Source organism: Loxodonta africana, chromosome 1, assembly GCF_030014295.1.
Source record: "Loxodonta africana isolate mLoxAfr1 chromosome 1, mLoxAfr1.hap2, whole genome shotgun sequence".
NCBI classification, from domain to species: Eukaryota; Metazoa; Chordata; class Mammalia; order Proboscidea; family Elephantidae; genus Loxodonta; species Loxodonta africana.
Window position 1 is genome coordinate 27,928,671 of NC_087342.1, and position 27,506 is coordinate 27,956,176.

A 27,506-nucleotide genomic window follows, 5' to 3' on the forward strand; every position below is an offset into this window, starting at 1 on the left:
TTGTGCCCTGACTGATACAGATATATGGCAAATACTATATGGCTCCCTACAAAATTCTTGAAAATGCAAAGTAATTTATAATGTAAAAGCAGAATGCCCTGAATGAAGAGGAGCAGGGAGGAAAGGAAAGGAAGGTTTTTAACTGTGAATGAGGAAACTTTTTTTTGGGGGCGGGGGTGGTGATAGATATGTTCATTATCTTGGTCGTGGTGAAGTTTCACGGGTATATACATAAGTGAAAATGTATCAGATGGTACACTTTAAATATATGTCAACTATACCTCAATAGTGGAAACCCTGGTGGTGTAGTGGTTAAGTGTTATGGCTGCTAACCAAAGGGTCGGGAGTTCAAATGCACCAGGTGCTCCTTGGAAACTCTATGGGGCAGTTCTACTTTGTCCTATAGGGTCACTATGAGTCGGAATGGACTCGACAAAATGGGTTTGGTTTTTGGTTTTTATACCTTAACAGGAAACTTTGGTGACAAGGTGGTTAAGAGCTATGGCTGCTAGCCAAAAGGTGGGCAGTTCAAATCTAGCAGGCATTCTTTAGAAACCCTATGGGGCAGTTCTACTCTGTCCTACAAGGTCGCTATGAGTCGGAATCAACTCAGTGGCAAGGGGTTTAGTTTGGTTTTGTTGATACCTCAATAAGGAGCCCTGGTGGTGCCGTGGTTAGAGAGCTTGGCTACTAACCAAAAGGTTGGCAGTCCAAATCTACCAGCCGCTCCTTGGAAACCCTATGAGGCAGCTCTACTCTGTCCTATAGGGTTGCTGTGAGTCAGAATTGACTCAGTGATAGCGGGTATTTTTATACTTCAATAAAACTGTTTAAATTTTTTTTAATAATTTTTATTGTGCTTTAAGTGAAAGTTTACAAATCAAGTCAGTCTCTCACACAAAAACCCATATACACCTTGCTACATACTCTGAATTACTTTCCCCCTGATGAGACAGCCCGTTCCCTCCCTCCACTCTCTTTTCATGTCCATTTCACCAGTAAAGCTGTTAATATTTTTTGAATGCAGAAAGAATTGGAATATCCTCAACACTAATTTTCTAGACTAAGCTTACTGAAAATGAAATTCTAGGAGTCTTTTGGGCTTTGTGGTGCCACCTTCCCTGTGTAAAGTGGTAGAAAATACATTTAATATCAAGAAGCTGACTGAATTCACCCTTAAGAAAGAGGCACATTTCCATATGGAGAGAAATACAAAGTGTGTTTTTCTTTTATCTATATTTTTGTATATTTATGTAATTAAAGTAAGAAAATATGGCACATTTTCTGCATCTATTTCTTTTTTCCACTGAAAGCCCATTTTTTTTAAAAGAAGAATTTTACAAGATAAAGCTGATGAGGTAAAAGATTTTATCATCTGTGACGTAAGAATCTACAGAGGTTTACAAAGATATGAGACAAAAAAGGAAACATGAACATTTTGAGGGATTTTTCAGGATTAATTTTAACTATGCCTGATTTATGCCTTCAATGCTAACTTTTTTGGAGCACTGGGTGGCACAGTGGCTAAAAGCTCAGCTGCTAACCAAAAGGTTGGCAGTTCAAATCCTCCAGTCACTCCTTGGAAAATCTATGGGGCAGTTTTACTCTTTTTTTTATAGGGTCGCTATGAGTTGGAATCCACTTGACAGCCATGTGTTTTGTCTAATGCAGTGTTTTGAGGGTAAAGGATGGTTCTCCCTAGGATTTTATACCCAGGCAATTCATCTTTCATATGTGAAACAGAAAAACATCCTCAGATATGCAACGTCTTGTGTATTTTTGAAAAATTATTTGAAGATGTGCTACAACAGTGATAAATGGATCAAATTAATAGCATGAAGAATGGGAATGTCACAGTGTGAAAGGACTGCTGCTGAGTAGAAGGATGAGACTTTGGGGAGTAGAGGCTGGGAGGGGCAAGTGTATTTTTTGTGTGGGAGGGACATGTATCACTGAGTTAATGGGGCAGACTGTGGTAACCATCCTCCAAAATGGCCCCAGCGATCTTCACCGTATCTAAGGCGCTCAACTCCTTATGTAACCCCCTCCAATATGGAATAGTGCTAACCCTCATAACCAATAAAAAGAAAAAAAAAAAAAGAACCAAACTCGTTGCTGTCGAGTCGATTCCAACTCATAGCAACCCTACAGGACAGAGGAGAACTGCCTCTTAGGGTTTCCAAGCTTCGGCTGGTGGATTCAAACTGCTGACTTTTTGGTTAGCAGCCGAGTTCTTAGCCACTATGCCACTAGGGTTCTATCATTCACTTAGGGGCTTTGAAAGCCAAGGTGAGGTCATTCCATTTCTGCCCTGTTACATCCCTCCCCTGAGGCATTGTGTATGAAACAGCTTAGTTATTTGACTCCAAGCAAAAGCAAAAGGAGGAAATATCCACAAATAAGTCAATTTTTCAAAGATGGTGTAAATAGGCATTCTTCTTCCTGGAGTATTGAAAAAGGAAGGTAAGACCAGAGAAGCTAGTGGGAGAGGGTTTGGGGATTCAGGGTCCTAGCCGTGTTCTCCTTGGAGACAGGAGTTCATAATCAGCAGTCATCCCCTTAGCAAGTAAGAAGAGAGGCACCAGCTTTTTCTTTTAAAAAAATTTTTTTTTATTTAAAAATTTTACATTATTTTTCTGGGTGGGTTGGGTAATTCAGAATCAGCCTAGGCATGTTTTGGAAGTCTCTGAGACTAATGCCTCAATGCCAAACCATTATCAATAGCTTATTTGATTGGTGGGAGAATTAGAGGACCTCGTGATACAGGATGAAGAGATGGTTACTGAAGAAGACAGAACCCCAAGTAGACAGTGGTGTCCCTGCAGTATTCAGTCAACGTTTTAAATTATCTGTCACCAATATTAAATGGCTCATCACACAAACAATAACACATCTTATTTTCATTTTTACAGAAGTTTCCACATATAGAGAGCCAGAATTTAAAGTTCTGTAGGCTTCATAATCACACTTAAATTAATTTGATCCCTTATATTAACCATAAAAATTAAAAACTAGCATCTACCCAGTGCAGTCTCAGTCTCCACAATGAACGTATCCCCTGCTGATGGAATGCCACCTTCTTCTGGGCTTGGTATTCAAGACTGCAAAGATCACAATGAGTTTGTCAAGTCAGAAGAGAAAGCAAGCCAGGAGCTCATGGGCCCAGAGAAGTGCAAAAGACTAATTCCAGGCAGCAGTGCAGTGGCCGGAGCTCTCCGCTCCTTCCCGAGCAGAGTCAGACCTGAGCTGCAGACAGTGAAGGACGTGGCTCACATCCCCCACCGCCTTGGATGGTATCCTAGGTATTGCAAGCAGGGTGGCTCTTGTCTCCCCATAGGACAGTTAATTCCCTGGGCACAGGGCCCCCTCTCTGGCTGCCCTGGCAGCAGGGTCTAACTCAGCCCAGGCATGAGCACAGAGCAGGTCCTTAGTACAGGAAGGATGGAAACCAGCATGTACTGAGCACCTATTAACTGGCAGGTACAGAGCTAGGACAGGTGCTTTCATTCAATCCTCCCAACAGCCCTGTGAGGTAGGCTCATCACCTCCATTTTACAGACATGGAAACAGAGGCTCAGGGAAGAGAAGTTTCCAAAGTGGCACAGCTAGTAAGTAGGAGAACATCACTTTGGAAACCCAGGACTTCTCAGTCCAGTGCTCTTTCTCTGCCTACATAAGCCAAGGGCTTGGCAATAAACGAGGACCCCAGCTCCAAGCCAGTTGTCTGGAGCTCATGCCTTTGAGCCCTTTGAGCACGTGGGGCCAGCTTAGGAGTTTAGAAGCTGGGCAGGGAGCCATGGCTCCACAGCTTTGCTTTGTGGCCCTGAGCAAGTCCTTTAACTTCTTGCCAGGGGCCGGACCAGCCCAGTGTGGTTCTCAATGGGGGGAGGGGACTTAGTGCAACTACCTGGACCATATGTGTGCAAACCACACTGACATTGCTCCCCTGGGGGTGGGGGGTGGTGGAGGGCATGGCCATCTGACACCACACACCTGCAAATCATTCAGGGAGTCAGTTGTGGTCTCCAAGGTTCTGACCTCTGAGAATGGCTTTAAGCCCTTAGGGAACTGCCTCTCCCCTCCCTGAGAGACCTTCCACAGAAGGTCAAAGCAATATGGTCAGGATACTTTTAAAGCAGAAAATGCTTTAAAGTAATTAGGTGGGGGCGAGGGGGCGGGAGACTCTTTTAAAGGGAATGAAAAGACGGCAGTGGGGAGAAGGTTTGGGGTAGGCATTAAAAGGAAGAGTTGGGGTCTAATGTGCCAAACCAGCTGGTAGGATTGGGTCAGGCCAAGCCTAGAGAAATTCAGTCTTTGGCATTGGGCTTGGCTGGGGTCAGCCATGGGGCTGCACTCTGTGACCTCAGGCATGGGTAAGGGGGCTCCCTCAAAAACTATCGCCTGTAACTGTGCACGGGGCATAGAGCATAAACAACAGTGACAAAGGCAGAAAGAAGACACAACTCAAATGACTCAGGCAAACACTGCTTTACATGATTCTCCTCTTTCTCTAAGTCCCACTCAAATGCCCCCATGTCCATGAAGCCTTCTGTGACCCATACACACAGTGGGTCTGTGGCCCTCCTGGGTGCCCGCCAGCCAGTCGGCCTCTCACCTAGCGCCCAGTGCATTGAGCACACCGAGTCATAACTGCCCACTCTCTCCCACTGTCACTCTCTCCCACTGGACTGTGAACAACTTAAGGATGGAGACCACATTTTTTGGTCTCTTTCATCTCCTTTTGGAGAGGGAAAATGCGCTTATCAAGCCCCTGTGCTCATTAGCACCAGGCTAAGTACCAGCCAAGCCTGACAGAAAGTCAAGCACTGCGTCTCCCAGATGATTCCAAAGCCATGGACCTTGGGCCCAACTGTGTTCCGAAGGAATCAAACATGCTTCCTATATCTCATACCACTTGTGCCCCAGATTCACCCTGCCCTGGGCACAATCATGATTTGGGGGACTTTCTCTATGGAACATGAAATCAATATCTAGGTGCAGATTTCAAGCAATGTAGAGTGTTGGCTTGAGAGAACAACATCATCCAGGGAGGGCAAAAAAAGCCCAGCTTTGGCAGCCCTGGTGGGAAAGGTGGATCTACCTGGACATGTCTACAGGTATGCATCTACCTGTGAGGAAGGAAGGGAGGACTCTGCCTGGGAAGACTGCTAGGTGTGTGTATGCGTGTTTGTGGTAAGGAGGTTGGGTTCACACACCTCTGCAGTTACAAGGAGGGCTGGACCTGGTTCCTTGCTCTCAGACCCTTGAATGCCCAGAGGTCTGCTGATGGAAGGCTATAGAGTGTAAGGAGCAGGCTGGGGTTGCTCAGGAACATGGTCTTTCTAGGCCTAGAGTAGCTAAGAGACCAGCTGGAAAATGCCCCATGGAGAAAGGTGAGGGCCCTGGTTAGGGAGCCCCTACTCAGCAGCGAATGCTCCGGAAGCCAGACAGTGTGGCTTTTCCATGAAAGTAAATGTCCTCATCTGTGCCCTGGTTCAGGTGCTTCACCATGTTCTTCTCAAAGAGGAGCGGGTGGTAGGCGCCCATCGTGCAGGCGGTGTCGAAGAACTTCTGGTAGTAGTAGCATACGTCAGTCTTGCGCTTGGATGGGAGGAACTCATAAATATCCACCTGGTCACATAGTGTCATCATGATTATGATGCCTGGAGAGGGAGCAGAGGTGAGTTCTGCCCAACAAACCACCCTAGCACCCCATAGCTCTGCCGGTGGGTCCAGCAGCTCATAAGCCCAGCTTTGGAGGGATTGTCCTTCGGAGGTTTCTATTTACTACTCTGATTCCCAATCTGTGTTCCCCTTGTAAACCAAGCCCAGCAGACTGTTTCTTGGGGTGCGGAACCTTATGAGACTTATGCACTTCTGTATCCCCAGCACCTGGGCCAGGCTCTGGTGGATGCATGCCCCCCAGACACAAATGGGAGCAGTCTTTCCACAGACGTGGACTCACCAAGCATCCCAGAGGACGGTGGGTTTGGCTGAATCTCCTCTGGGGAGATTTCCTGAAGGATGTCCCATAGTTCCCAAGGCATCTGGGGCCTGAGGATGTAGAAGGGCTGATCGGGATGCATGTTACAATAGCTCTTGTAGTTGTTAAAGAAACTGTAGTCGGGATGCTCATACCACTAAAAGAGAAGAAAATTGTCTTCTCAAGAAGAGAAAGGTGCCACTGACAGTGCTCCCCTCAGTCATCCTCGTCTGAAGGCTTGGGGAGGGGAAGGACAAGGTACAATTCTAGGGCACAACTCTTTCCTGGAGCAGACAGCAGACTTTTCCTCTACACTACAGCTCTCATTCGACAGTACAGTGGGGCCCAGCACAGAGCCTCTGCCAATGGGAAATTTTGAGTGTGCTGACCCTGGCACATTTACTATCATAGAATATGGGAATGCCACCAGAGCTGAAAAGGGCCTTAGGTACCACCTAACCCCACCTCTCATTTTCATAGGTGAGGGAACTAGGGCACACGTGACCACATTTGTATGTTCACAGCCCTTGTTTTGACCTAAGCAAATGTGAGTTCTAACTAAGATCAGGGCAAAATGTGGAAATTAAGGTAGCTAGAGAGCCATGGTGGCACAGTGTTGAAGAGCTCTGCTGCTAATCAAAATGTCAGCAGTTTGAATCTACCAGTCGCTCCTTGGAAATACTATGGGGCAGTTCTACTCTGTCCTATAGGGTCACTATGAGTTAGAATCAACTCAACGGCAACGGGTAGTAAGGGTGCCAGGGCCATCAGAGCCTGTCAGCTATTGGTGGGTCCAATGTAGAATTAAATGTCAAAAGAATAGTGCTCTCTGCCTCACCTCCTTCAAGCCATTCCCCTGTGGCCCCTGCAGCCGACATCAGGGAGAAGCCCCCTGACACCCACAGCCAATAGTGACAGGTCTGTCCCCAAGTGGGTGAGATTCCAGCAGACTGACTGAGGCTCTTGTCTTCTTCCCTGAAAGAGCTGGGATTGTATATCTGGGCTCTCTGCTTAGTAAGTCAGATCCTAGGGCAGGTGAAGTCGCCCCTCACATCCCAGTTTCCCCATCTGTAAAATGGGGATGACCACACTTCTGTCTACTTCCTTAAGTTGTTGTGGGAATGAAATGAGAAGAGTTCATTGCCACATGGTAATAATAATAGTGGCTATTACTGTTAGTGCTGATGCTCATCAGGAATAAACATTAAATGAACACAATCTACCCCAGATGCTTAGAGATTCAGCCTCTGTTACTCCCATACACCATAACTGGGAGACAAATACTTGGCAATGCAGGGCAAGGCACGGACAGCAGCTAGCAAAAAAAAAAAAATTTTTTTTTTTCAGGAATATATCTGTGCTGGATAGTCCAGATGAGGTGGGGTACCCTAAAATGGCCCATCCACAGGTAAGTTATGACTTTAAAACACCAGGAACTCAGGAAAATATGTAAGCAAATAGATGACCCAACCCCTACTACCTATGCACATCCGCTTACCTTTGGGATGTCTGAATGGTATATAGACGGGTCCCACACAATTAGGATTCCTTCATTGTAAAAACTATCTTCGAGGAAGTGCTTTTCTGTGGTGACCAACTGCAGGAAGAAACAGACAAGATGTCACTTGGCCATTTACACATAAATAAAAACCAAAAACCAAACCCATTGCCATTGAGTTGATTCCGACACTTTGGTCGTTGGCTGCAATAATGACTGACGCATCCCAAGCCCCGCCCTGAGGCCCCAGAGCCTCTGTGAGCCTTCTAAGTTCTGGAGCAGCTTCTTCTTGCAGCTCCTTATGTCATTCAGAAGACAGTAAAGATGCCAGTGTTGACTTGTGAGGGCATTTTATTACAGTCAGTCATACAGCAGAAAGGCTTCCACTCAGATTTTGAGATTATTGGGGCACAGAAACAGTGATAATGGCATAGCATACTATTGCCATGGAATCTCACCTTTTGGGGGGGTAAGAGGAATTAGGTCTTAAAGTCAGAATCTCTTTAGTCAAAATTATTTCTAAAGATCCCTTCAATCACCTATAAAGTACCACCAAACCAAACACACCACTGTCGAGTCATTTTCGACTATAGTGACCCTATAGGACAGAGTAGAACTGCCCTATAGGGTTTCCAAGGCTGTAACCTTTACGGAAGCAGACTGCCACTTCTTTCTCCTGAAGAGCAGCTGGCGGATTCAAATCGCCACTCTTTCGGTTAGCAGCCAAGCACTTGACCACTGCACCTGCAGGGCTCCTCTCTATAAAGTACAATATAGAGTATTTACACATTATGACGGAGAATAACATATTAAGTCCAAACAGCCAACAGTTTCTGCAGCATTAGAACAGGTCACCATCCATGGTCTAACACCAGATGAAATGGTTGGCTTGTGTGAAGGGCCTAAAGGGTATGTAAAAATATGTACCTTTTAAGTGCGAGACTTTCACCAGGTTGGTGAGATGCTCACGTGCTGTCAGGAACTGCAACCCAATAGGGGAACCAGTCACAGCTCCATTCCTCCCCTGGGGATATACTCACTTCTGGGCTGGCCTGGGATGAATGGGAGCAGGATGAAGCTCCATAGCAACCCCACTGGAACAGGTTTGCAAAAAGTATTAAAAAGATCCTTTAGTATATATTATTTTTTACCCTTTGACTCAGTAATTCCAATTTTGGGATCTATCCTAAAAATGAATCCAAATTCAGGAGGAGAAATTATGCCTGGCAATGTTAATTTAATCATTTGTCAAAGTAAGAAGAAGGTGAAAGATCCTGAGTTTGGAGCCAGAAAGACCCAGGCTCGACTCTTGGCTTTGCTACTAACTTATCTTGTGACCTTTAGCAAGATCTTCATTTTCTTATCTGTGAAATGGGCATAACAACACTTGCTCTGCTCTCTCAAACAGGAACTGCTTTGAGGATCACATGGAGGTACATGAGTAAATAAGAAAGAAAGAAAAGTGGCCCCAAAGGTTTAGAAATTAAAGGCTCAATGCTTCTTTTAAACTAAGAAACCCAAAACTGAGATACGAGATTAACTTCCCGACGTTCCCTTTAAAAAGAAAGTGGGAGACAATGTAGCCCAGATGAAAACTGAGAGTAACACATCACAAGAATCAAATCAAGGACTGACTGACTATGGAAATCAGAACCACAGTAATAATCTCTTCGGGCCTCAATCACCATCACCAAGACTGAGCCCTAATCAAAGTTACTATACCATCAGAAGAGCACCTACAGGAAGGGCGGCTTGCCATGAGTCTCTAAGATCATGCAGCTACTCTTCTGTCCTCTGTACCTTCTTAGAGAAGTAGGAAGTCACTGGAAACCTGAGAAAATAATCTCATTTCCTCCATATATGATCTCTGAGATAAGAAATATTGGTGGAGGGCCCACCTTTGGCAGGGATTGTGCAGTTGTACTGGGAACTAAGGAGCCAAAGATAAGACACAGTCACTGCCCTCCAGGCAGTCATCAGCTAGTGGGTAAGGTGACCAATTAAAGGATAATAGGTTTTACAGGGGAAACCCTGGTGGCATAGTGGTTAAGTGCTACTGCTGCTAACCCAAGGGTCGGCAGTTCGAATCCACCAGGCGCTCCTTGGAAACTCTATGGGGCAGTTCTACTCTGTCCTATAGGGTCACTATGAGTCAGAATCGACTCGACGGCATGGGTTTTTTTTTTGTTGGTTAGGTTTTACAGGACGCCAGGATAATGTGAGGGGGAGAGGGAGGCTGTCCAGACAGAGGGAACAGCATGTGCAAATCCTGATATGAAAGTATGTGGCAGAGACTGCGAGGTGTCACCCAAAATCCATTCTCTCTTCCTTGGCCACAAACTCCCTGATTTTTACCTCAGCACATGGCTGTCTGAAATAAAGACTACATTTCCCAGCCTCCCTAGCAGCTGAGCAAAGTCATGTGACTGAGTTCTGACCAATGGTGTGTAAGTAGGAGTGACCTGTAGGAAATGTCCTTAAAGGCAAGAGGCAGCCTCTTCCTTTTCCTCCTGGTTGATGTGTGGAAGTGATAGCTGGAGCTTAAACCATCATCTTGGACCATGAAGTGGAAGTCACATGCTGAGAATAGCAAACCCACAAAGTAGAAGGAGCCTGGGTTCCTGACGCTGTGCAATACCATACCAGCTCTGGAATGTCTACCTCTGGACTTCTCTTACATAAGAAAAAAAAAATTTTTTTTTTTCATATTTTTTGTCCTGTTCTCCCTCATGCTCTCTTGGCTTGGCATGTTTTAATTGTCCCTTAACACTTACTCTCCTCACGCTCACCCTCTTCCTGGCAGCCAGTGCCTGCCTCTACTGCCACAACAGTGTGTTTAATCATCCTTTACCTGTCCATCTTACCTACTAGGTAATGACTGCCTGGAGACCAGTGACTGTGTCTTACCTTTGGTTCTTAGCACCCAGTACAAATGCCCAATGCCTGCCCAAGACATATTTATCTTGTTAAGCTAGTGTTTGTGGGGAAGGGAGTGTTCCTGTCACTTGCAGCCAAACCTAATTCTAATTTATACCAAAAACCAAAGCAGTTGCTGTTGCAGCGATTCCAACTCATAGCCACCCTACAGGACAGAGTAGAACTGTCCCAGAAGGTTTCCAAGGAGCGGCTGGTAGATTTGAACTGGTGACCTTTCGGTTAGCAGCCGAGCTCTTAATCACTACAGCACCAGGGCTCCCCTAGTTAGTACAGTGAGTAGCTTTTTTGAGAATTGTGTATTGTTCACATGGCTAGGATACAGATAGAGAGCTGGAAGGAATCAGAGAAAAGGCTGGAGAGGTGGCTGGGCCAATGCCTGGGAGCTAAGGTTTGTTTTTTCAGGTTATAGGGACCAGTGAAGGCATTTAAGTGAGAAAGACCTAACCAGACTAGCGTTTTGAACTAGTGTTTTTGAAGGAAAGGAGACCAAACAGAAGCTGCTGTTGTAGTCTAAGTAAGAAAAAATGGGGGGATGGAGAAGAGGAGTTACAACTGACAGAACTTGCAGACTAACTGGATGTTGAAAGTGAAGGATAAAGAGGTAAAGGTGACTCCCGCAATGAGAACATGGACAATGAGAAAGAGCAACAACTGGATTTGCCTGTGAGGATGTGTGTGGGACGCAGTAGGGTGAGGATTTGAAGTTCAAGGATGAGACCACTGGCCTAGAGTCCCACAGCTGACAGGTGACAGGAACTAGGAATGGAACCTACATCTTCCCATTTTAAGCGCTGTCCCCTTCCCACTGGGAACATGGTAACTTACAGCACGAGGCATTCAATGCTACAGGTCAAAGGCAGAGCAGGCTTCCCATTAGAGGGAAGACAGATGTGATTGATCTGTGTGGCAGGGAGGCCGAGAGAGGCATAGGGCCTTCCTTCCCACTGTTCATACTGCTGTCCAAGCTAAAACTGCAACTACACCCTCTACCTCCACGCCACCCCCTCCCCATAGAGCAGCTGGCATATTGAAAGCAACAAGACCTTCCTTGAGCTATGCTTCTGTTATGGATTGAATTGTGTCCTCCAAAAATCCAAACCCAAACCCAAACCCATTGCCGTCGAGTCGATTCTGACTCATAGCAACCCTATAGGACAGAGTAGAACTGCTCCATAGGGTTTCCAAGGAGCGCCTGGTGGATTCGAACTTCAGACCTTTTGGTTAGCAGTCATAGCTCTCAACCACTATGCCACTAGGGTTTCCCCTCCAAACATATGTGCTGCAAATCCCAGCCCCTATGATTGGAGCCCTGGTGGCACAGCGGGTAAGAGCTTGGCTGCTAACCAAAAGGTCAGCAGTTCGAATCCACCAACTGTTCCTTGGAAACCCCTATGGGGCAGTTCTACTCTGTCCCGTAGGGTTGCTATGAGTTGGAATTGACTTGATGGCAATGGGTTTTTTACACGTGGATGTAATCCTATCTCAGAGTTAGGCTTTCTTTGTTGTGTTAATGAGGCTGTATCAGTGTGTCTTAAGCCTTGGAGATATAAAAAGAGCAGATTAGGCACAGAGAAGCAAGCACAAGTGGGGAAAGATTGATGCCACATGGAGATCACCAGGGAACTGAGGAACAGAAGCTGAAAAGAGACAAGGACCTTCTAGAGCTGACAGAGAGAGACAGCCTTCCCCTAGAGCTGGCACCCTGAATTCGGACTTCTAGCCTCCTAAACTCTAAGAAAATACATTTCTGTTCATTAAAGCCACCACTTGTGGTATTTCTGTTGTAGCAGCACTAGATAACAAAGACAGCTGCTTTCTATGCAGAGTACTGAAGTCAGAAAACCTAGACATACTCATGAAGACTAGAGATAACTGGGATTTTAACAATGTCTCCTCCTAGTAAGATGTCTCCTCTCCAGTAAGAGTTTCTTAGTATGGGAATCAGAAAGCCAATGGAGCCATTTCTGGCTCCCTGAGACTTTCCCAGGACCTGTGGCTTCACTGTCCTCAGAAAGTCCAAGAAAAATGCACAGAGTTTTCTCCTTGACTATAAATAATAACAACAACAATAACAAAAGATGCCCTTAGTGAGCCTTACTATATGCTAGATGCTTTCACAAATCACCTCATTTCATCTTCAATACGGCCTTAGGACCAGAACCAAATATGCTGCCATCCAATAGATTCATTGGCTCATATCAACCCTATAGGACACAGTAGAACTGCCTCACAGGGTTTCCAAGGAGCACCTGGTGGATTCAAACTGCAGACCTCTTGGTTAGCAGTTGCGGCCTTAACTACTGCACCAGCAGGGCTCCACGGCCTTAGGAGATAAGTATTAATATGCCCATATTATAGATAACAGACTCAGAGAGGCTAGCTAAGTTGTCCAAGGTCACATAGCTATTAAGAAAGAGAGTCTGAATTTGAGCCCATGTCCAGCTACAGAGCCTATACTTCTAACCTATATGCTACACTGCCTCACACAAGGCTCTTGGAGGATATGTCAAAGGAAGCATTTGATGAGGGATATATGGAAGTGCCTAAGTATATTGTACCTTGAAGATCCTCTAGAGACTTCCAAGCCCATCATTTTCAAGATGGGTAAACTGAGGTCCAGAGAGAGCAGAGACTTGTCTGAAGCTACAAGGCAAACTACAGGCAGAGCCAAGACCAAGCCCAGAGGTCGACTCCCAGCAGAGTGCTCTTTCTGCCCCAACAAGGCTATATTCATGAAACCACCAGACATTTAAATAAGCCAGCACACCACCAGATCTGGGGCATCTTCAGTTCTCACTGTACACAACAGGGAAATGGTCATGCATTTGAGCTGCATATGAAAAAATCATCCAAGAAACTGGGAAGGGATGAAGATAAGTGCTACTCTTATCCAGAGAGAAGAAACAGGAAGTGGCTGAGGCTGGAATCTAGTGGAAGGAAAGGCAGAGAAGCAAGCAACCAAGCACTCCCAGCCTTCAATGGGCACAGTTCTGAACTTACCCCCTTTAATTCTGCTAGCCCTTTACGTGAGGTTCAAAGATGGCTTCAAAACTGCTCAGAGAGATGGGAGACAGGGTCACAGCCCTGCTTTGTGTCTAACCCTCTCTGTGGGTCTCAGGTGGTCACTGTATCTCTCCCAGCCCTGGGTGCCTTATTGACAGGATAGTACATCTCATAAGGTCCTGCCTGGGGAACCAGCTATGCCTGGGTGACATCTCTGTCTGTCATTTTTCCAGCTGCAGCAGCAGGGACTTAGGAAATACTAAAGTTCTCAGAAGGTCCTGCAGTTGCTTGCATGGGGAATCTGACCTAGGCTCAAGTATCCCAGGGGTCATGTGATAAGAAGGATAAGTCATTGCCAGAGCAACAAAGCCCCAGGGAACATCTGCCAGGAAAAGGCTATGCCAGGGAGGTGCCAGGGTTGCTGTTTGAACAGCTCTGCTTACAGTAACCTTTCTGGTTATAAAGTAACAAAGTCTCAATGCAGAAACTTAGAAAATGCACAAAAAGTATAAAGAAAATGTTGTTGTTGTTGACAGTTGCCATAAAGTCAGTTTCAACGCATGGTGACTCCATGATGCAGGGAAGGTCTGCTCTACAGGGTTTTCAAGGTTGTGACCTTTCAGAAGCAGATCACCCAGCCTGTCTTCCAAGGCACCTGTGGCTGGGTTCAAACCACCAACCTTTCAGCAATAGTTGAGCTCTTAACCATTTGCACCACCCAGGAACTCCAAGAAAATAAATTAAAAAAAAAACCAAACCCATTGCCGTGGAGTCGATTTCGCAGAACTGCCCCGTAGGGTTTCCAAGGGGCATCTGGTGGATTCGAATTACTGACCTTTTGGTTAGCAGCCGAGCTCTTAACCACTACGCCACCAGGGTTTCCAAGACAGCCATCCATAACTGTATTCTCCAGATATCTCAGTGTGACTATTTCAGTCTTTTTTTTTCTTTCCAAATCTTATTTCCTTCCATATGTATGTGTATAAGTGTGTGTGTGTGTGTGTGTCAGTGTCTAGACTTAGTGATTTCATTACATTCATACAACAATCCAGGTCAACAGCAAATACTCAAAGAAGGGGTCAAAACGTTTGCAGTTTTCAAAGTTAAACAAAAACGTAGTTGAACTGTGGCCACAGAGTTTTTTATACACATATAACGGCACCCATGCTGTCTCATCGATTCCAATTCCTAGCGACCCCCTGTGTTACAGAGTAGAACTGCTTCATAGGGTTTTCTTGACTATAATCTTTACAGAAACAGATCTCTAGCCCTTTCTTTTATGGTGCTGCTGGATGGGTTCAAATTGTCAATCATTAGGTTGGTGGTCAACCACAAACCATTTGTGCCACCCAGGGGCCTTCATATATGTATTAAAAAACCAAACAAACAAACAAACAAAATCCAATGCGGCTGAGTCGATTCCGACTAATAGTGGCCCTATAGGACACAGTAGAACTGCCCTATAGGCAGGCTATAATCTTTCTGGAAGCAGACTGCCACGTCTTTCTCCCACGAAACAGCTGGTGGGTTTGAACTACTGACCTTTCAGTTAACAGCCAAGCACTGAGCCACTGAACACTCTGTAAATTAGAAGGTACTTTTTTTATATGCATTCACTCACTTAATCTCTGGGCCCACGCCATGAAATAGGCTACATGTTATTATTTCCTTTGGGGAGATGAGAAGACTGGAAAAAGGAAAAGGGATGCCCAGAATCACATAACTAGTAACTGGGGGAGCAGGAACCGGCCTCCTGAATCCTGGTCCAGCAGTCTTCCCTCTGCACATTAAGAAAAAAATTAAATGTTTATGTACAAGCCTGCCTGTGTGTGTGTGTGTTTTAATAAACCTTTGATCTCCTGAGTATTTAATCAGTGGTAATAATAATACCATTGCGTTAGGCAAATCTACTCCAAAAGACCTCTTTAAAATGTTAAAAAGCAAAGATGTCACTTTGAGAACTAAAGTGCACTTGATCCAAGCCATGGTATTTTCAATTGCCTCATATGCATGAGAAAGCTGGACAATAAATAAGGAAGACCAAAGAATTGATGCCTTTGAATTGTTGTGTTGGCAAAGAATATTGAATATACTATGGACTGTCAGAAGAACAACAAATCTGTCTTGGAAGAAATATAGCCAGAATGATCCTTAGAAGCAAGGATGGAGAGACTTCATCTTACATACTTTGGACATGTTATCAGGAGGGACCAATCCCTGGAGAAGGACATCATGTTTGGTAAAGTAGAGGGCCAGTGAAAAAAGGAAGTCCCTCAACAGGATGGACTGACACAGTGGCTGCAACAATGGGCTCAAACACAGCAACGATTGTGAGGATGGCATAGGACCAGGCAATGTTTCATTCTGTTGTACATAGGGTTGCTATGAGTTGGAACCAACTCAATGGCAGCTAAAACAATGATAAGAAGAATACCTTTGTGGGTATGTATTTTTTACCAAGTTTATCAAACATGACTTCTCTATTCCTTATAATATTTCCGAGTCCCATGCAGGAGGTGAAAAGGAAGCTCTGAGAAGTTACATAACTGGCCCAGGTTCACACAACCAGGAAGTGATGGGGCTGAGATGCAAACCAACGACTGCCTAGTTCCAAATACTGTGCTTTTTCTACAATACAAGGCAAATTTCCTCCAACAACATTAAGTGACGGTAAAAGACAGCATGTGTTCTGGCTGCTGGATAACTTGCAAAGCTGGTCAGTGCTGTAGAAAGACAAAGGAAGATGTGCTCAAGGTCTCAAGTATATATGGAGTATGATATGGAGATTCTGGGCCTTAGGAAAGGCCTGACTGCTATAAGCTGGACCTGGACAGACGATGCTCCATCAGAGGGAGAGAGACACAAATTGAAACCCACCAATAAACCCCAAATCAGACGGGCTGTCATTCTACCAGACAGCACAGGAAGCCATCAAAAGAGACATGAAAAATGACAGGAGGTAAATGCCGGAAAGAGCCTGAACATCCAGGCAAAGGAGGCTGATAAAAGAAGCTATGAAACTTACCCACAAAAGAGTACTGTGCAGCTGAAACAAAAACATGAGGAAGATCTCTGGAGCGATTTGCAGAAGATACTGTTATGTGAGAAAAGTAGAGTGCAAAAAGCATAAATAACATCCTATATTTTGTGTCAGAAATAAGAAAAGATACATGTATCTGCTTGTCTTTACCGAAGGAAACATACCAAACAAAAAAAAACAAACTGTTCCCATCGAGTCGATTCCAACTCATAGCAACTCTCTAGGCCAGAGTGGAGCTGACCCATAGGGTTTCCAAGGAGTATCTGCACCACCAGGGCTCCAACAGAAACCTAGGAAGGATAAATCAGGAAACAGTGAAGTTGGTTACCTACGGAGGGTGATGGGAATAGGACAGAAAGAATATAGGGGGAAGTGAAACTCCTCTGACTGTAACTTTTTGGATAATTTCAAATTCTGAAAGTGAAAGGAAGAACCTAAAACTGAAAATAAACTAAAGCAAATGAATCCAACTTAAGTTCAAAAGAACTGTATAATTACAGTAAAGAGAAACAAAAAGAACTAGTCCAGGTAATTCAAACCAAACCATTGCCATCGAGTCGATTAGACTCATAGTGACCCTATAGGACTGAGCAGAACTGCCCGATAGGGTTTCCAAGGAGCAGCTGGTGAATTTGAACTGCAGACCTTTAGGTCTGCAGCCAACCTCTTAATATTACCACTATGCCACCAAGGCTTCCCAGGTAACTTAGGTACACACTATTTAGCTATATAACCTCGGTCTTGGGTAGAGTGTGTGGGACAACTGCAAAAAATCCTGAACTCTCGTTAGTAGATTTGTCTCATATAGAGGTCCACAAAGCAAGTTTGAAACTATTTTAGGTGTATTGTAGGCTTAGGCAAACGACTAAATTTGTTGACATTGTTGGGAAGCAGGGTTCTTGCTGAGAAAGAAGGGGAATACAAATATAGACTGAGGAAGAAAAGAATAGATAGGCTGAATTCGGAGGTATGAATCTAAATCCACTATTTGTAAAATAGGCATACTTAGCTACAGGCCTCAGGGAAGGCCTGACCGCTGAAACATTTACCTATATATGCGTGTGTAGAAACAGGTATGTGTGTGTGTATGCGCATACATGTATATGTAATGTATATATATATATTAATGTACAAATTTGCATATTATTAAGTACGTAAGAGGGAGAGGAGGGTATCTGCCTCCTGCCCTTTTTAAGTGGGGAAAATCACTTTTTCTCATCCCTTGCCTATGGGGTATATGGCTACTCATGTAGGACAATTGATCTGGCTCTTATTGCATCGCCCTACGGGTAAGGCAAAGAGGGGCCAACACACATATTATTTACTGTAAGGTATTTAGTAAAAAGTCAGTCTCTCATCCACAACCCCTGTGTGCACATACAGGATAAAATTAATAAAGATGAATGTTAAAAACTCAACAGATGGATACAAAATGAGCTGGAACATCTTCTTATGCCAGAAAGTATAGCAGTGTTAAAAACGGAAAAGAAAAAAAAAAGATGGCCATATGCATGCCGTAGGAAAACAAGAGCAAGCTCAGAGGAACTCTCACTGGCCACAGTAACTGTGAGCAGTAATGAATCATAAATTATTGAAAAAAAACAGGGATCCATGAGTCCCTACCAATTATATGAGATAAAGAATGAAATGAAGAAAGGGGGTGGAGCTCTTGCTTAGGGGAGAATCCTGAATGCCAACTAGATAATGTGGAGGAAGGAGCACTGGAGTTAAAAGACATCAGAGTAAAAACTGGCTCAAGCAAAAGTGATCAATGAATGCTAAACACGGAGGGGAGTTTGGGTGAGCAGAATATTGACATCGTTCACCTACAGATTGTCAGGGACAAACAGTAATTATACAGCGGAGAAATCAGACATCTTAGCAAGGGGATCCAAGTTAAAATCAGCTATGAGGCGCAGACAGACATTGCATACCTCCTGATGGGATGCCCTGAGGAAGACACATTATTTATGTAGTTTTCTAGCCATAAATAGATGAACCTAACATTGAGAAAATGTCAGACAAACCCAAAATCAGTGTTATGGATTGAATTGTGCTCCCCTACCTCCCACCTGCCAAAAGATATGTTGAAGTCCTAATTCCTGTACTGGTGAATGTGTCCTTGTTTGGGAATAGGCTTTTTCTTACCAGTTAAGGAGGTCATGCTAGAGTAGGGTGGGCCCTAATCTTTTCTGAGCAGTGTCTTTAAAAACGGAAAACAGACAAGGAGACAAGGTTACATGGGGTAAAATATCATGTGAGCATTCAGGTAAGACACCATGTGAGGCCTACAAGTCAAGGAATGCCCAGGGCTACTATAAGTTGAAAGAGAAAAGGAAGGATCTTCCCCTAGAGCTGACAGAGAGACAGAGAACAGCCCTATGGACGCCTTGGATTCAGACTTACCCCAGAACTGTGAGACAATAAATTTTTGTTTCCTTAAAGCCACCCACTTTGTGGTGTTTTGTTATAACAGCCCAGGAAACTAAGACAAAAAGGAACATTTTAGTTTTTTAAAAAGAACTGTGTTCTTAAAAAATGTCAATGTCTTAAAAAAAACAAAAAAGGGCTATGGAGATATTGCAGATTAAAGGAGACTAAAGATACATGAAAATTGAATATAATACCTGATTCTGGTTTGGATCTTGTACTTGGGGGAAAGAATTGGCATGAAGGACATTATAGGTCAACTGACAAAACTGGGATACAAACAGATTAGAAGAGAGTACAGTATCAACGTAAAATGTATGAAGCTGATAACTGTACTTTGATTACATAAGAGAATATCCTTATCCCTAGGAAATACATGTTAAAGTATTTAGGGATAAAAGGCTACAATGTATACAACTTACTATCCAGTGAAAGAATGTCATGAAAATGGAGCAGATGATACAGCAGATGGAGTAAAATGTTAATAATAAGTGAGTCTGGATACTTACTCTTGCAACTTTTCTAGAAGCATTAAAGAATTTCAAAATAAAAAGTTCAAAAAAAATAAATTGGAGGAGGTTTGGGGATAATCCATTGAGTGAAGAAAAGGTTGTCCAGATTACATTTCATTCAGCAAATTCTTATTATACATCTACTATGTAATGGACACTATTCTAGACACTTGGGTATATCAGTGAACAAAACAGACAAAAATACCTGCCCTCATGGACCTTACTTGATAGTGGGAAAGCTAGGTAGTAAGTGAGATGAACAAAATAGACAGGAATGAGAAAAATTGCTGGTGTCACCACCAAGCCAAGGAGAGTCATGCGCCAGCTGTTAAGAGGGCTGCCATAATCTCTGTGCAGTTGCACAGGTCATCTTCCCTTCTTATCTCATTTGTAAAATAAGATCATCAGACAAGACCCTGGGCTCCACAGGGACAGGAAACGTGTCTGCTTCTGTTTTGCTATTGCTGCTCGCTGCTAAATTTCAGCTTTTCTCACAGAGTCTTGCACAGAGCAGATGATCGATAAGAACTTCTGGAGTGAATGAATGGATGTTTGGTCTCCAAAGTCCTTTTCAGCTCTGTGATTTCAAATCATCTCAAAGGAGGTGGCATCACTCTAGATTCTACAGATATTGAAAGGATAATGAGGACATATCATGAACAACTTTACATCAGTAAATTCAATAACTTAGATGAAATAAACAAATTCCTGAAAAGACAAACTACCAAAGCTCAGGCAAAAAGAAACAGGCAACATGAGTAGCCCTATATGTAGTAAAGAAACTGATTTTATAGTTAAAACCTTCCTACAAAGAAAACTGTAGGTCCAGATGGTTTTACTGGTGAATTCTTTCAAATATTTAAGAAATAATATCAATTCTACACAACTGCTTCCAGAAAACTGAAGAGGAGGAAATGCTTTCCAATTCACCTTATGAGCCCAGCATTACTTTGATTCCAAAAACCAGACAAACACATTATAAGAAAAGAAAACCACCAACTGCTATCTCTCAAAACATAGATGCAAAAATTCCTAACAGATTACCTCCAACTGGAGGTTGGGTGAGATTCTGACATGGGTGATGGCTTAGCTAAAATGGAATGTGAGGTCAGATAAGAAGTTACTTCAAAGATGGTGAGTTTCCACAAACTGAATATAAGCTTTGGTTTTACTCTGTGAGGTTTCAACAGTACCCTCACAAAATTCCAGGCCAAAGACTACGTTTCCCCCGCCCAAACTTTCAGGTCAGGGAGTACCTATCCCCAAATGGATCATGCCCTGCCTTTGCATTGTGGCATGACTGTCCTTGTGAGGAGAGGGGAGTCATTTCTCCTCAGATAAACTAAAGCCCTTGGGGGAAGGAAGACCTTACATTTTCCCGTTTTTCCCTCATACCTGTCAGGGGCTTTGTGGGAGTATATTTGCTTGACTGAATGGAATTTGAGGCAGCTGGCAGCAGACCAGATGGGTGGACCACACAAGGAAAAGAAGAAAACTGAGAGCAGCTCTGGCATGTTCAAAACCATGTATAACCTGTAGCATTGGAATATGAGAAGGCAAGCTGAGACCAATACCAAGTCACAGCTCCTTTCCTAATTCTGAAAAATAACAGTGACTCAGAACATGTCTTCTGGCCAGAATCAAGGACCCCAGAACTCACGATATCCACCATGTCTACATTTCAGCTCCCAAATCATGATGTCAAAATGCTACATTCAAAGGAGTTCCATCAAAACCATCCAGCTCACCCTGGCTGTATGTAGTTCTGCTGTTGACAGAAAATTCCTCTAACCATCCAGACACCTGTCTGTCAGAAGCTTGAGAAGAAAGCTTTGGAGATTTATACTGGGGTGGCAAAGAAAGCTGGATCCAAATCCCACCTTTATTATCACTTACTGTCTGGGCTACCTGAGACTCTTTGAGCCTAAGCTTCCTTGTGTAAAATGGTGGTGATCACACCTCACAGGGTTGTCACGAAGATCAAATGAGATAATGCATGTAAAGCCCTTGGACACTGGAAGTATTTAACAAATGCCACCAGCTATTATTTCAGGACAAGCACCATTAAGTAATCTGGGGATGTCCCAGTTGAGGTCCAGTCAGCATGCATGTCACTCCACACAGGAGGTAGATTTTTTCTCTGCTGTGGATACAAGAGCTTCTAAGGAAGCCACTGTGTCTTCTTGTCCCACTGTCTCCTCTCTCAGCCCCACTGAGCCCAGCAGATGTTCAGCTGGGACTCACAGAAGCCCTCCTAGTCTCATGATCAGAACTGAGTTTATTTAAAGACAGACAGCTAACTGACAGGAAAGACCACTCCACTTTCCTGTTGAATCTCATATCACCACCTGGCCCGGCCACTTAAGGTCTAAACAAGGGTGTGGAGCCGAAACTTCACAGTATGACAGTGCTCTCTATAAAAAGCTTCACACTCTTGCTTCATGTTAATAAGGTCAGGGGCAGAGGGAAAGAGAGAAAATAAGAAAAGCCCTTTATGTTTTCCATGGCGTTGTCACAAAAGGCTGGCCTATGCCACATGAGGGAGGTGAGCCCAACAAATGTGGACCAGGCTGCCCTCAGAAGGGAGCTGCTGTCAGAAGGACCTCTCTGGCTGGAAAGAGAAGGAAGGGCTAAAAGGCAATGTTCTACCAAAACAGCAGCTACTCCCTCAGCGACTTCTGGGTGCCAGGTGCTCTCTGTGGGTGGTGATGGGAATTCAGCTTCCTCATTCACAGAAATAGCACAAAATAGCGAGGATAACACACCAGGGCAAAAGAGAGACAAACTATCACTCCCTAGGGCAGTAAGATGACCAAGGGTGATGGCACAAAGTTGTCAGTCACAATGCAGTGCCTGTGATAGAATGCTAAGCGGACACCCCAGACATTTAGGGCTGCTTATAGAGGGAAAAAAAAAAAAAAAATTTTTTTTTTTTTTTTGTAGAGGAAGAGGAAACCCTTGTGGTGTAGTGGTTAAGGGCTACAGCTGTTGGCCAAAAGATCGGCAGTTTGAATCCACCAGGCGCTCCTTGGAAACCCTATGGGGCAGTTCTACTCTGTCCTATAGGATTACTATGAGCTGGCTTTGACTCGACGGCAACGGGTTTGGTTTTGTTTTTGGTTTATGGAGGAAGAGGGGGAGGGTCAGAATGCCTGGGGAAGACGGAAGGCTTTCTTGAGAGTGGACAGTGTACCCTGGGAAGTGGGCCACCCTCGTCTCAGCTCTGGGATTAGGGGATGTAGAAAAACAATTGTGCTTCAGCGGAAAGCTGAAGATTCCGAAACTATGGGAGCCATTTTACAACACCTTGTGAATTGTAGACAACTAATAAGGCAAGCACACCCAGTCTAAACACTGGCATAAAAACACCCAGGGTTCACCTGTTTACTCCGTGGTTATAAGTGAGGTGAATGGGTTTGCAGCCCTAGTACGTAATGTCAGGTACATATATAATCCAGTTTCGTTCTGCTAATTAAATCTATTAAGAGAATTTTGTGGCAAGAGAATTTAACCTCTATTTCTTAAGTTTCCGTTAGTATTGAGAATGCAGCATGTGCTACCTGGAAATATCCAAGAAACTAATTGTCTAGGGGAATTCAGGAAATGGTCACAAATTCTAATACCAGATTAAACATAACCAAATGGTGAGACGTCTCATAAGAGTTGTGTAATAGTTGACGGCATATGAAGTGCTCTCAAATGTATTGTTTAATTTCATTTTCACAACACTCCTCTCTCTCCCCTAGATGCTCCCTGCTTTCTCTGGGCACAAGACACGTCCATTAATGCAGACACAAACACATCACCAGGATGGGTCATGGGATTACTGTCTTCTCAGTCTCCAATGAGGAATTGGGGACTCAGGAAAGCCAAGAGACTTTGTTAAGCTGGCAGCTGTGATATGCTCCTAATAGATACATTCTACTTTAAAGCCCACCGTGGTCCCTCTCTTACTCCATTTCTGCAAAGAAGTTTTACCTGGGAATTTATCAGGCGAACGGTAGTTTTTGTACCCACATCTTGTTCGAAGTTGGCTGTGGGCGCCGCATTAAACCTCAGGACAGCATCATGATCATCTATAAACCACAAGGAAACAGAAAAGAGGTGAGGAGCACTAGCAATATGCAGGAAGAGAGAAGGACTGGAGGAGAGAGCATATGAAGAGGTGGACGGGGCAAGAGAATAATGCTTTCTAATTTTTATCCCATCTTGATAAGCAGGGGAAAATTATTAAGTTTGTTTGGTGCAATCAGGTAAATCTCATAGACAGAAAAGACCATCTGCCATGCCGGGCCACTGCAAGGGTGAAGCCCAGTTAAGACACTAGTATGCCTAGGCACGGCAGAAAAGTGGACAGGGACAATGTGCTGCTTGCAGTGGAATCACTACTCCAATTGTCAAAGGAGCAAACCACACATTCTCTTGGTATTACCAGTAGATCATATTTCTATCCCTGTCAGAAAAATGAAGACACTGCCATATACTCAGTCTACCCCACAAGTGCAAAGTACCCCCCATCCCCCATGGCACTCTGAAATTTGGGCTGTGCCCTGCAAATGGAAGAGATTCACCATGACATTCAAGACAATCCCCTAAGAGTTTGGTTTAGGAACATGAGACCCATGGAAGGGTCACAAACCTTGGTGTATTTTATTTTGTCTCTCTCTCTCTCTTTTTTTTTTAACATAAGTACTTTTTCTGATAAAAAACAAAAGCAATGTCCTAAATTGAGCCAAGATCAAATAAACCACCTTAAAAAAATCTACTCACTTCCTGGGCTCTAGCTCCCTGTCCATGGAGCTGTTGAAGCAGAGTTTGGAAGACTTGGACAAGTTTCTATATCCAGTATAGGCCAATGTGATTGGGATGGGAACCGATGACTTTTAAGGTCTATTCCCAACCCTAGTGTTTGTGATCCTTGAAAACTCGTACCAAACTTATTTGATCAAGCAAGTTTGGAGTTTATCACTGGAATGTGCACAAGATTTGGAGGTCAACCCAATCCTCAGTTGTTCTATTTCCCTCCAAGTGGACATGTTTTGGGTTGTTCTTTATCCACAAAGGAGGGGTGGGGTGGGGTGGGGCGAGCATTTGGCTTAGTATAAGACATTCTGGAAAGAGAGTGCCCACAGAATTAAGGGATGAAAGTCTCCTTCTTTATTACAATTCCAACATACGGACTAAGGTTCAGGGATCTGGACATCTTAGTCACAAAAACAACATAGCCCTATCCCCAGGACAAAATTTCACTGAAATGGCTAAAAAGTTACACAGGCACACTGAACTACAAATAGGACAGGAGGTACATCTTTACACAGTTCAGAACTGTAACAAGTTTTGTCTTTACACTGGTTTCAAAAGTGACCAGTCACACTAGATATGCAGATCTGCCGGAGACTTCACTTACTTAGTCAACTTTCCCATTCTGCAGAAGAACAAATTATTGGTCAGGGCCCTAGTGGAAAACAGATGATAAGCTCAAATGAAGTAACTGAGGAGAGTTCAATAAAGGGACTATTTACAAAGGAATATTGGGTGCCCCTCTGTGTGTGCCTGTCTTCTCTGGCACACACCAATAAACCCTAAATTTCTTCTCTGATACCAAGCACAAGGGCAGTACTACTTCTTCTGACCCTGACCACCACAACTGGGTCAGATCCATATGCTGAGCTAACAGTTGAAGGGCGTATGTATTCCTCCAGGCTGCCAAGTCCTCCCAAAATTTCAGACACCAGTCTCAAGCTAGGGGGTCCCCACACACCTTCACTTCTATAATGCTAGCCACAAATTGAGAGGATTGCTCTACTCACCTCCAGGATGCCAGCTATAAGTTTTGGGGTTCTCAGGCCCCCCTCTCCCTAAAGTACAATGCTCTTAGTGATAGGATAATATCCATACGCCTACAAGGAATACCAGTTATTATGACTATTATTCAAATCTACACACCAAGAACTAATGCCAAAGATGAGGAAATTGAACTTTTACCAACTTCTGCAGTCTGAAATTGATCAAACATTCAATCAAGATGAATTGGTAATTACTGGTGATTAGAAAGTGAAAGTTGGAAACAAAGAAGGATCTGTAGTTGGATAATACGGCCTTAGTGATAGAAGCAATGCTGGAGATTGTATGATAGAATTTTGCAAGACCAATGACTTCTTCACGGCAGATACATTTTTTCAACAGCATAAATGGCAACCATATATGTGGACCTCACCAGATGGAAAATACAGGAATCAAATCGACTACATCTGTGGAAGAGATGGTGGAAAAGCTCAATATCATCAGTTAGAACAAGACCAGGGGCCAACTGTGGAACAGACCACCAAATGCCTATATGCAAGTTTAAGCTGAAGCTGAAGAAAATTAAAACAAGTCCATGAGAATCAAAATACGATGCTGAGTATATTCCACCTGAATTTGGAGACCATCTCAAGAAGAGATTAGACACACTGAGTACTAATGAGTGAACGCTAGATGAGTTGTTGGGATGACGTCAAGGATATCATACATAAAGAAAGCAAAGGTCATTAAAAAGACAGGAAAGAAAAAAAACAAAATGGATGTCAAAAGAGACTCTGAAACTTGCTCTTGAACATAGAGTAGCTAAACCAAACTGAAGAAATGATGAAGTAAAAGAACTGAATAGAAGATTTGAAAAGGCAGCTCAAGAAAACAACCCAGTAAAGTATTATAATGAAATGTGCAAAGACCTGGAGTTGGAAAACCAAAAGAGAAGAATATGCTCAGCATTTCTCAAGTTGAAAGAACTGAAGAAAAAATTCAGTCCCTGAGTTGCAACTTTGAAGTGTTCTTTGGGCAAAATAATGAACCATCCAGGAAGCATCAAAAGAAAATGAAAGAAATACACAGAGTCACCGTACCATTTCAGGAGGTAACATATTATCAAGAACCGATGGCACTGAAGAAAGAAGTCCAAGTTGCACTGAAGGCATTGGCAAAAAACAAGGCTCCAAGAATTGGTGGAATACCAATAGAGATGTTTTAACAAATGGATGCAGCCCTGGAGGTGGTCATTTGTCTATGCCAACAAATTAGGAAGAGAGCCATATTTATGCCCATCCCAAAGAAAGGTGATCCAACAGAATGTGGAAATTATCAAACAATATCATTAACATCACATGCAAGTAAAATTTTGCTGAAGATAATTCAAAAATGGTTGCAGCAGTACATCGACAGGGAACTGCCAGAAATTCAAGCCATATTCAGAAGAGGATATGGAACGAGGGACATCATTGCTGATGTCTAATGGATCTTGGCTGAAAGTAGAGAATACCAGAAAGATGTTTACCTATGCTTTATTGACTATGCAAAGTCATCCAACTGTGTAGATCATAACAAATTATGGATAACATTGTGAAGAATGGGAATTCCAGAACACTTAATTGTGCTCATGCAGACCCTGTACATAGACCAGGAGGTAGTCATTTGAACAGAACAAGGGGATACTACATAGTTTAAAATCAGGAAAGATGTGTGTCAGGGTTGTATCTTTTCACCATATTTATTCAATCTGTACACTGAGCAAATAATCCGAATAGCTGAACTACATAAAGAAAAGCAGGGCATCAGGATTGGAGGAAGACTCATTAACAACCTATGATATGCAGATGACACAACGTCATCTGCTGAAAGTGAAGGGGACTTGAAGCACTTACTGATGAAGACCAAAGACCACAGCCTTCACTATGGATTACACCTCAACATAAAGAAAACAAAAATTTTCACAACAGGACCAATAAGCAACATCATGATAGAGAAAACATTGAGGCTGTAAAGGATTTCATTTTCCTTGGATCCACAATCAACAACCAAGGAAGCAGCAGTCGGGATATCAAATTAAGTATTTCATTAGGCAAATCTGATGCAAAATACTTCTTTCAAGTGTTGGGAAGCAAAGATGTCACTTTGAAGACTAAGGTATGCCTGACCCAAGCCATGATATTTCCAATTGCCTCATAGGCATGTGAAAGCTGGACAATGAATAAGGAAGACTGAAGAAGAATTGATGACTTTGAATTATGATGTTGGCAAAGAACACTGAATATGCCACAGACTGTCAGAAGAACAAACAAATCTGTC

General features: G+C 43.5%; 1 protein-coding gene across 22 annotated transcripts in view; it reads right to left on the reverse strand.

The window, feature by feature from the left end:
• Window positions 1–1,077: 1,077 nt before the first annotated feature.
• ST6GAL1 (ST6 beta-galactoside alpha-2,6-sialyltransferase 1) overlaps window positions 1,078–27,506 on the reverse strand; it is a 143,899-nt gene continuing 117,470 nt past the window's right edge. For 16 of the 22 annotated variants that reach the window (XM_064275449.1, XM_064275081.1, XM_064275397.1 and 13 more), the window contains 6 exons: window positions 23,382–23,479; window positions 16,626–16,751; window positions 16,447–16,515; window positions 7,482–7,580; window positions 5,966–6,140; window positions 1,085–5,663 (listed from right to left, as the gene is read on the reverse strand). In XM_064275449.1, coding sequence (XP_064131519.1) covers window positions 5,422–5,663; window positions 5,966–6,140; window positions 7,482–7,580; window positions 16,447–16,515; window positions 16,626–16,751; window positions 23,382–23,479 — 809 coding nt within the window. In that variant the 3' untranslated portion in view covers window positions 1,085–5,421. Of the gene's footprint in view, window positions 5,664–5,965; window positions 6,141–7,481; window positions 7,581–8,521; window positions 8,576–16,446; window positions 16,516–16,625; window positions 16,752–23,381; window positions 23,480–27,506 lie in introns of all 22 variants that reach the window. The other 6 variants (XM_023551589.2, XM_064275721.1, XM_064275559.1 and 3 more) reach the window with 6 other exon arrangements.